The 11,018-nt window shown below is 43.2% G+C and overlaps 1 protein-coding gene across 1 annotated transcript; it reads left to right on the forward strand.

Annotated features, from left to right (window-relative positions):
* The first annotated feature begins 445 nt into the window (after window positions 1-445).
* Window positions 446-868, forward strand: LOC149510541 (secreted RxLR effector protein 161-like). The gene has a single exon (XM_089757556.1). The coding sequence runs from the start codon at window positions 446-448 to the stop codon at window positions 866-868; it is 423 nt and encodes a 140-aa protein (XP_089613682.1).
* The last annotated feature ends 10,150 nt before the right edge of the window (window positions 869-11,018 follow it).

The following is an 11,018-nucleotide window of genomic DNA, read 5'->3' on the forward strand; positions in this document are numbered from 1 at the left end:
CGGAACTCGCGGTTTGGGTTATCAAGCAAGCGTTCACATGGTAGCAATTCAAGAAGGCAGCTCGTCGGAAAAATATCCTAAATCTCATGAACTAATAGAAATTCAGTCTGCTCCCCCGCAACTAGAAGACGGTGGTCAAGCAACGGTCGACGAGCTGGTGGAAATAAATCTTGGCACAAGTGAAGAACCAAGGCCTGTGTTCATCAGTGCTAACCTATCTGAAGATGAAAGGGAACAATAGAAAGAGTTATTGATGCAAAATAAAAAGATCTTCGCCTAGAGTTACAAAGAAATGCCTGGGCTTGACCCACGAATTGACTATAAAAAGCGAGACTGCTCCCATCAAGCAAGCTCCCAGACTCCCGCTTATCATCACTAAGATTCATAAGTTATTAAAGGTTGGCTTTATCAGAGAAGTCAAAGACCCCAAGTGGTTAGCCCGTTTATGGCTCAGCCTCGAGTTGAACACTGGGAGGCTGTTATGCAGATATTGCGATATTTGACGAAGACACCGGGCCAGGGCCTTTTATACAAGGCTAATAATCATCTCAGAATTGAAGGATTTTCCGATGCAGACTGGGCCGGGTCCCCTAGTGATCGAAGATCCACCTCTGGGTATGAGTTGTTTGTTGATGGTAATCTCATCTCATGGAAAAGTAAGAAGCAGACCGTGGTTGCCCGTTCGAGTGCGGAGGCTGAGTGCCGTGCCATGGGTCATGCTACGTGTGAACTGTTATGGTTCAGATCACTTTTATGCGAATTACGCGTGTTTGAAGGTGGTGCTATGCCCTTCTACTGTGACAACCAAGCTGCCACACAAATCGCAAACAATCCTGTCTTCTTAGCTTTTTTGGCGCGTTGCGTTTGATTCCTTCCCGCCCTTCCAACACTTAACAAGATGGCTCGGAGCAAGCAAAGTCTTACGTTATATACTATAAGCGCAGAAGGAGAGTAAACACAGAATGAAATAGGTGGAGAGGAGAGGAGCGAAAGCGAGAGGTTTGAAGATACGAGATCGAAAACATAGTCCGACTTGCATGTGTTAAGCATGTTCTATTTTATAATATCATATCACCATAAAACATAGTCCGATAGAACCCCTCTAAAACTTAATTAATATGCCATTTATCCTCCCCAACATGCTCCCTTTAGTTCTCTCTTTCTTTCTCTTCATTGTTTAAAGAAAGAAGACTGAACCCAAAGAAGAAGTCACTTTTTGAAAGAGTTATAACTTCACAAAACTTCTCATCCCTTATCGTAGTTTAGACTTGATCTTAGGCTACCGGTTACCGGCTTCGCGGGTCCATTTCGGTCCACACACGGCTAAGCACTATTGGGCGGAGCTTTCTCGATCCAAGCTAACTACTGGAAGATTTGAAAAGAAAGGAAGTCTCACTATACTATAATAAGCAATTTATTTCGTTGGAAATAGAGAAAAAATGAAAATGAAATAGAAGAAAGATAGAACGTATTTGAATTTTCATTCTTATTATATAATCTATTTTCATTCTTATTATCTTATATAATCTATTTTTTATCTTCTCTTCTCTTCTTATATACGCAAATACTAAAGTTCACTTAACCAGGCTAAAGTCGTGAATCACTTTCTGTTGGATCTTAACATCTTTCCCATCAGAAGACTACTACGACTACATCATTGATTATCTTCATGAATAAGGATATTTTTTGACTAGGTATAAAAGATTTTGAAATCATTAAGAAAAAACCCTAGGAATGAAAGATGCCATATTGTATTTTATTTTGCTAATCAATTTCATAAAATTTCTTATGTCCGGATGTGGATTCAATAGGAGATTCCTGGTTAAGAAAGTCTCTGTTATCAGTCTAGTATGCATGATATGTTGTTTAACTGTTATTCTCTTCAGTGAAGTAAGACTCGTCAGTGGTGGAATAGGAGTCGAAGTGGAACGGTTAGCTCTTCTTTGCATCTCTCCTGGTTTGAAACTGAAATCTTTTACCTTGAATGAAGTTCGAAAGTATTATGATTCTTCTTATATACGAAAATAAAGAAAGCAATCTCGCGGAAATGTGTGTTCGAGTTAGCTTTCTAACTGAATGCGTAAGCGAGAGGGGAAGAAAGTAAGAGAATTGCACCTTCTTTCAGATAACTTTCATCAATTTCAACTCTTCCTCTATCTGAGTCTCTTTTCGTGTTCTAAACCTTTTTAACGGATTCGCGCCTGCCTTCCATTTCAAAATCTTAGTCGGGAGGTCAGGAGAGGAGAGTCGCATATTGGTTGTTAGTATATAAGCTATTAGTAACTATTTGTTATAGCATATCTTTCTATCGCATTGAATAAGATCTCTCTGCCCGCGACTATCCCATCCCGTTCCTTTATCTTTCTTGATTGAAATGTCTCCTTCCTGCCCTAAGAATATCTTACTAGCCTAGGGAAAGAATGAATCTATAATGGAGGGAAAGCCTAGCTTGAAGCTTCTTAAGCTCATCCTTAGTATACGAACTAATAAATTGAAATCCCTTAGTGCTTTCTCTTAGTCAAGGGCTAGTACGGGATTGACCCTCATCTAGGCCAGTCCTCCCATCTCAGGGTGCAAGCCTTGCGTGAGCCGAACATGGTGGGATCAGTCACATGTCCAGATTTCCTTTAGAAAGTCAAGGAGAGTGAGCTATTATTAGCAAAGTTTGGAAACTGCTCTATGTTGATAAGATAAGTACTGGAATCGTCCCCGCTGAGGAAGAGCCTTCTTCTCTGAACCTAGTTCTTCTTCATTCCTTTCTTCAAAGCTATCGATAGCAGATAAAAAGAAAAGCATACAGATTCCATTCTTACGAATAGAGACTGCCCCAATCAGTAAATCAGTCCTTCGAAGAAGAAAGGCTAATGTTGGAATCATTCTAATTTGAACGATAGCCCAAAGCCCAAGCATGAATAGCGGACGGGGAAATAGTAATCTCATAAGAGATTGACCCTTACTTAGTACATAGACCACTACAGAACTAAAGGGCATCCTCAGCACCCTACTTTCTAACAGAATAAGGGACAGACTGGAAGGAAGATACTTGGAAGGCTTACAAGCCTAGATGGACAACAGCTTAAGCGATACGGATATGGTGATAGACCGGCGAACACATGAACTACCTCTAAGTCACCTACCACCTCTTCATCCCATTCCTCAAAAGAAGGAGTTTGTAGATCGTGAAGTGAGACAGCAAGAATGGAAGGAACTGAAATCACTGAAACAACAAAGAGAAATCCGGAATTGAGCCGGGTCAGCAGGAGCTAGAACAAATAACTCAAGCAAGACGGGAATTTCTCCTTATACGATTAGAGGTTTTGCAAAACCAACCGAATCCCATATCCTCGCTTTCGAAGACTTCAAAGACCTAGAATCCTTATATGACTGATAGACAGGTTGACTCACAGATACTTTACTAATCTTTCTCCTGGTACGACATCTAGGGAAATGGCAACTCGTCTGGTCTGGACCAAGAGCAACTCGACTAGGGATGGAGACTCTTCTTCCCTCGCCTCATTAGGACGGACCCGGAGATAAATAGCACAAGCGAATACAGAGAATACGCTAATAGGGGTAATCCGCTAATAGATAGAGGTTCGCAGGCAAAGGTATGAAAGAATTAGATAGAGAGCGATGTTACAACTCGACTAAAAGGAGAGGGATGAAAGAATTCAATGATCAAGGAAGACGAATCGGAAATAGACTCTTCAAGCTTAAAGTCTCTCTAGAGAATCCTCAGTTTGCTTCTTGTTTTATAGTATGATAATATTCCAATTTTATTGCAACTCAAAATCCCGGTAAAATGCAATATTTTTTTTTTTTTTTTCCATACACTATCCAGAAAGAGAAAAGAATCCCGAGACGTTTTAGCATTCTCAATTGATGAAACTTAAGATAGTAGAAATTGATTAAAGTTATTCGAAAATCCTTCTTTTAAATTCCTAATCTAGAAAGAGAAAAGAAAAGATAAAAAATCATAATTAGACGATAGAATTCGAATTCAATAGTCTAATATGATAATAAGTCTTTTTCATCTCAAAATCTCGGTAAAACGCTCCATTTTTTTTTTTAGACTCTAGCTATAGAGGAGCACATATATGATAATACTATAAAAAGCATGGTTATCCAGTTAAAGAAGCGACCCCTTCTCTCGCTTCTTCCTTGTCCCATTCGATGCACCTTCTCTTCCTCTTATGATAGTTCGGGAGCTACGGACTGGACTGAGAGAGAGGAGAGGAGGAAAGCCTAAACTGGAGCATCGATAACACCCAAGCAAGGGGAGGGGGCATTGGCGAGACTAAGCTCAGAAGTTGAGGAAGCAGATGAAGTTGCAAGGAAAGCCGGAAAGTAGGTTCATAGCCCGACGTTGCGTTGAAGGAGAGGGGACAAGACGATCGACAAAGACGGATTCGGAGAAGTTCGAAGATGCTCAACGATCGGAGAGGAAGAATTGGAGCTGGGGGTCTATGACTGAGTTCAACTCTTGGTATTCTTTACCAGTTAAGCCCTCAGGGGGAAAGAAAGAAGCTCTTAGCAAGCAGAGGTGAGGAGCTAGATTCCCTTACCGCTGCTACGTTCATTTAAGGAAACTACTCAGGATTCTTCTTCTTGACCTTGATGTTGATGCCCGACCTCTTCCAAAGACGCAATCTCGCCCTTTTCTTTTGATTTCTCATGACCAACGAAGAGAATTGACAAAACGATCATGGAACTGAACTTGAATCTCGCAGGCTGTTTGATTGACCGAAAACAGGCAATCGAGATCTCTAACAATATGGTACGGATCTCATTGACAAAACGAGAATGAGACCAACTTACTAGAATTCCTCATTCCTCTCGTGCATCTCTGCTCGCTATCCCCATGTTGGTTACAACTCGCAATGGAGATCACTTCTCTCGCTTTTGATGGATGGCCGGATCGCGTTCGGATGTGGCTGCGAGGAAGGCTGCAAATCTCTCTGGATTCCCCCTGTCCCTCCCGATTCCTATACTACTGGCGAAGAGGGGTAAAGTTGAACACTTCGTTCGAAGATTGATTTCGTGAGTTGATTGAGTGAGCGAGATGACCGATTGACAATGAGAACTTTCATTCATCTTAGGGATCCAGCTGCACTCGAGAGATTGGCATGCTTTGCTCGAGTCTCGGGTCTGGTATAGAGTCCTGTCTTCATTGCTTGTTCCCTTCTGAGAAAGCGTCAATGACTTCTCGTCCCTAGCGGCCATGGTCTAAAGGGAGGCTCACTTCTTCTCTCATGCTTCTGATGGATCTAGCAAAGACGCATCCACCTCTTATAGGCATCTGGTCACTCATTCGGATTGAGATTCATCCAAGTCTACCGTAACGGCTGCTAATCCCTCCCTATTTCACTTTGACTCTTTTCAGGGCGTATATCGGGAAAAAGACTGGCTCTCTAGTTCTGTCATGGAAGGGGGCAAGGTGCTGACCGATGTAGATTAGGAAGCTGCTCCTGTTGTAAAGAAGTGAGGCAGCGAAGAAGAAGCATTTTAGCATTCACCTGTCCGTCCTTCTTTATGGAATGCTCAAGCCTAGTGAGAACTCAAGTCGATTCGAATGACTGGATCCGCTGGAACGTTGGCTATTTCCAATGCCCGAAAGGAAGGTGCTTAAGCTGAAAGAGTGGTCAGTGAGGCTCAATTCTTTGTATTGATTCCAAGACCCAGGGCATAAGGAATTCACTAAGTATAATAAGATTCTCCTTTTGATTCAATAGAAGGGGATGCCCCCAATGCGGTAATAGCCGGTAGAGACCTACGTTATTCACAATAGGTGAACTTGCTAGAATGCTGTTTAATAAACAACTATCGGTAACTGGCTTAAAAGCTCTATCCCCCGGGCTGAAAAAGCAATTTATCCTTACTCAACTCGGTAAATTGAAACAAGTCCCAACCACGAGGCTTTGCCGCGAGAGTTTCGACATTAGTGATTTGCTCTGAATCTGGCCCCTAAACCAAGGCAAATAGCCCATAATACATATGAATCCGACTGATCGGACCGAACTGCCAATGAAATCCATTTAGCCAGTTAAGCTAACAAGAAAGAAAGAGATCAGAAAGATAGTTTGAAAGCCCGAGAGTACGGGAGGTAGGGAAGGTGCGAGATGATGAATGAAAGGGTCTGCCTCAACAGATGAATCCGTGACTGCAGCGACTGAGGAAGGAATGGAGTCATTGCCAGCCGTCTTGTATCCTGGCAGAAGATCCCAAAAAAAGAAAGCTGCATTTCTTTCCTCGGTAAGGCCCGGGGGATGCCTCCTACCTTCCTTCTGACCCCGCGCAGTGAGCAAGCAGCAGGAAGAAGCAAGCATCAATCAATCAATTCGATTTCTTTCTATTTTGAAGTACACCAAACGCTTAACGCTCCTTGGGATTCTTATTACAGTGAGAACCCCATTTCACTAATCGCCAGGGAGGACATAAGTTCTCCAATTCGCATGTCTTACTCAAAATCGATAGATAGGTTGGTAGAGAGGGGGAATTGCATGATATGACCAACGAGAAGAAGGCCTTTGGAAAGCCCCTTGTGGGAGGGGAGGTGAGGCGCGTAGAAGGTCTCATTATCTTAACAAGACGGTACACAAGACAGGATTTCAAATAGATGGAAAAACAGGCCCTTGAAAGGTGTAAAAGTAAGTAGAGCCCACTTACGGAGAAATGTCTTTTTTTTGAGATAACCATAAGCAGGTGGTGCTCCTTGAGAGCCCTAGATGAGACTTGAAGAAGCGTAGTTGCCAAATAGCAGTAATTTCCCCTTTGGCCAGGAGGGGAACACTAGTAATGGACCACAAAGCCTATTGAGGCTTTAACTGAAAATGAATCCGATTCATTTTCACAACTTCAACGGGATTTCGACAAGCCAAAAGGAAAGGGTGTAAAGCCAAGCCGATGATTAGACTGATTTAGGGAATGGCATCTTCTGCCAGGATCTCTGATTGAACGGGGTTCCTCATGTCTGTTCAACAGGAAAAAAAGCCGAAGCCGGGGGATGCAGTAAATAAGAGATTATCCAATTCCTGATGTATTTGATCTCGAGGCTGCTAAGGCAGCATGTGAAATGAAGGATGTTGTTCGAGTTATGAGAGGGATGGCGGGAAGAACCTCATTCTGTTGACTAGGACGACTTTCGAAATTCTCTTGTAGACAGAATTACAAGGATCAATGGGCCTGAATTGCCCCACTTCCGAAAGAAAGAAGACTTTTGGAATGAGTACCAGGTTGGTATGTGGAACAAAGGACGAAATAGAATGGATTCCTCCATTTAAATAGAGCGACTTCCCGCTCTTCTGTCTGTCATCTGTCAACTGGTAAGGGGGATTCGTCAGCACAGGGTTACTCTTCTGCTTCTAGTACTGGTAGAGGAAATTCTTTGTGCCAGCGTTCAGAAGGAAGAAAAAAATCATATGTAGGAGGAGCAAGCGCATAGAGAAAACAATACATGTGCGAACATCCAGTGCATACGATATGTCTTGATAATTGAGCTGAGTTAGTTAGCAGCTTTTTCATGTCTAATTATCCATCGGCTCTTAAAAGACCTCTGTGGGTAACTATATACCTTGAGAATTAGGGTCCGCTAAGGCGGGATGGATTGCAGCTGGGTTGATCAGCCGGGATTGGAGGCAGGGGAATAATATAGTTCAATCCTGTTTAGGAGGATCGCAGCGGGAAGATCTTATCTTGACGGAATTAGATTCAATTGCGAAGAATAGCTAGAAGAGAGGAATGAGGGCAAAGTCCTATCTACGAATGCTATGGGTCACTCGCTATCGTCTTTGCTTTTCCTGTTACCGAATCGACTGCGAACTCAGGGTTAGCTTAGTCAATTCACTCTTTTGTTTCAGAAGCTGTGATGGCTCTTGCTGAATCAGCCGAGAGTTCAATAGATGAGGAGCCGGATAACATTCTTTTTTAGTCAATACCAAAAGCGTAAATGTAAATGAGTTAGGAGCTTGAGTGAACACCAGGGAATTTCCTTATTAATAGAGTAAGGGCAAAGGCAAGTCCTCCCATTACTGGAAGCGGCTCAAAGCATAGTATAAAAGGCTCGTTGAGACCAGCTCTGATCCCCGTTTAAATTGAGTTCATACCACATACCTGGTTTAGACCGTCGGAGAGGAAAGCTGTGAACGAATCTGATGCTTGAAGGTTTGAAGGACTAAGCGCAGTTGGAGGAGAATAGTCCCATATCGATTTTGATTTGATATATCTAGCTTTGATCAAGTCGGTCCATATGGAATTGGGGCTGGGGTTGGAGGCCAGCAGCAGCAGCCAAACCTCAAGGAGAAGGCAGGCTTCATTCCATCTCCTAAGGCTTGGGATGCCCAATCAACCCTCCTGTTCTGTTGACAGATGGTCTCCCAGCTAACTGTACGTATTTACCTGCGATCCCATTCACCCTAAAGGTATTTTCGAAGCATTCTCTCAATAGCATCAATGCTGCTATAAGAGAGCAGAAACGAGCAGTAGTGTTGGTATGAAAAAAAAGTGTTTATAAACTGCAGTCGTCCGGCAAAAGACAGAATGATGGCCTTCCACCCGGTTAGCTTCTTGCTGATTTTTTCTATCAAGGGACTAAAGTTAGCAAATTCCATTTTGGCTGAGACAAGTGGCAAGCCAAGGTTCCCTGTAAAGGGAGTTGCTCCTCATGCATACCGAGAGGATAGCGGCCTTTAGAGCGGAAGAAATAGCAGATCTGTTGTGAGTCCTCTCCGAGCCGCAGGCTACCAGAAAGAGTCCAATCTTTGTAACAATAATGATTCCACTTTCCTGCGACCAAGAAGTTATAATCTATGAGGTCTTCACTTTATCGATCGTTATCCTAGAACCTGTCAAAGGGTTTTCCTTATTCACTCTGGAACTACAGGAAGGCTACGGGCCTTTAGCTACCTGGGTGAGCGCCTCTTGGCATCTTCGACTGAACTCCTAAACCCCTCCACTCATGAACTCTAGGCTGGCTTGAAGAAAGACCTTCCAGGAGCTCTACATCACCCTATGGGATTGATTGAGACGGCATTCTTGCTAATTCAATGTGGGCATTCCGACGAACATACCATACATGGGCAGATGAGCGACTACCACATACGAAAGATTGAACAAAAGATCGAAGAGAAGGCCTTATATTATATATATTTTAAAAGAAAGACCGACGACTTGTGTATGGATTTACTACTCTAAATTCCGCTCGGGATCCTATTCGGGGATCCCAGCGCTCCCTACGCTTACTAAAAGATGAAATTCCATTTCATTCTCATACTCAAAAACGGCAACTCCAACAACGACAGATACATTCTAAAAAGAAAGAACTCCATCCTTTCCCACGTCTCCTACCTTCGTACTGCAAGCCAGCCTTTAACTCGAACTCCCCTTACTGCTGTCCCTATTGGCTTGTCTCCATTTGTTTGCCGGATTGTGCCATCCTATTAGCCTGCCTCCCCATCTTTGCCTTCCCGGCGTATAGCCTGTCTTGTCATTCTGAATTGGTAATTGGCTTATTAAGATCAACTTCCTCCACCAGATGCGGATGAAAGAGCTTCTCACACTCAAACTTGTTTGGTCCCTTAGTCTAATCGACTTCTACCACTAATGGCACACAAACTTTTTTTTTTACCTCAGAGGCGCTTTCGAAGACCACTTATGCTGCAACGAGTAATGGCGTATTAGAAGTCCCTGTCCTGTCTCAATGGACTGGAAACAAACTTCCTTCTTTGCGCTTCGCACCTCAGAAGGAGGAATCAGTCTCGGATTCAATGCTTCTACTCAATGGGTAAAGAGTGTGAGTAAGCCAGTACACCAATACCAATTAAGTAATCCAGGAAAGTTTGACTGGGAGCAAAAAAGTAAGCCGGTTTACTTTCCTTTCTTCGCGAATCCGCATTAGCGAAAATCCCATCTTTTCTGGGCGAGGAATTGCGTATATTGAGTACCGGGCCTATCCGCTGTCAGAAGGCCGAGTTGCTTTTCTCTCAGTCCAGTGAGGGTTTGCTTACCACGTGTTCGCGACCGGCTTGGTTGCTTCTTTCTCAGTTCAAGTTCCAGGTTTCGTATTAGTAAACCAGTCTCACTCACTCGGGCAACGACTTTCACAAATAGAAAGGAAGAGCGAGATGAGGCAGATAAATGGAGATCGATGGAATGACTTGAAGAAGGAAAAGGTGAAAGCAGACAGATCTTCTATTTAACTTAACAGAAAGCTAGGAATGCCAAATCCGTCAATCCCATAACTTTTCTTTCTTGCATTACGTCATTCACGTCTAGCTCACCCAATCACGCCCTACCCGCCTGAGAGGGAAATGCCTGGGTCTTTCTAAACCTGGAGGAAGTTAATCAGAAGAGGTTCTTCAAAAAGGGATTGACCTAAGGCAAGGTTTACTTATCCTGGAGGAAGGTGTCTCAGGAAGAGAATACGCTGATGCCGCAAATCCGGTGTTATAGAATCCGCTGCTCTTGGTCTTGTTGGAATATCCGTTGTTGGAGGAAGAACAATTAAATCAGAATAAGCTGTTAATGAATTTCCTGAAGCAAGGGAAGCTTTAGCTTGTGCACAATTGAAAGAAAAGGATAGGTTGCGCGAAAAGGCCTCTTTCAAATAGGGGAATGGGAATGCCACCTGCTTCAACTCTTGCACTTGACTTCAAGCCGGGATTCATCTCGAGAAATTCCTTTTGAATCGACAGATGAGAGGGAATTCGCACAAAAAACTGAATGCAAGAAATCGTGTATATAAATAAGATTAGTTGAACTCTTACTGTGATCGTAACCGGTGCCGCTGTTCTTAGTCTCGAATCAGCCTTACCTTCTTCCTTTCCTGGCTTGGTTGACTGAGAGATTCTTGGTGACTCTAAGCCAGAAAAAAGCCCTTAGCGGCCTTCGCTTTATGCCTTTCTAGTGCTAGTAGCAGTAGTAGTCTAAGCTCTTTCTTTGCAAGACAAGAATAGGGTGCAGCTTTTGTTGTGCTAGAATCAGCAGTGGGACTCGAGGAAGGGGGAATCAGATCAATCTCTATC

This window comes from Durio zibethinus, unplaced genomic scaffold, assembly GCF_047325235.1.
Source record: "Durio zibethinus cultivar Kanyao isolate XHJ-2024 unplaced genomic scaffold, ASM4732523v1 HiC_scaffold_30, whole genome shotgun sequence".
In the NCBI taxonomy this organism is placed as follows: Eukaryota; Viridiplantae; Streptophyta; class Magnoliopsida; order Malvales; family Malvaceae; genus Durio; species Durio zibethinus.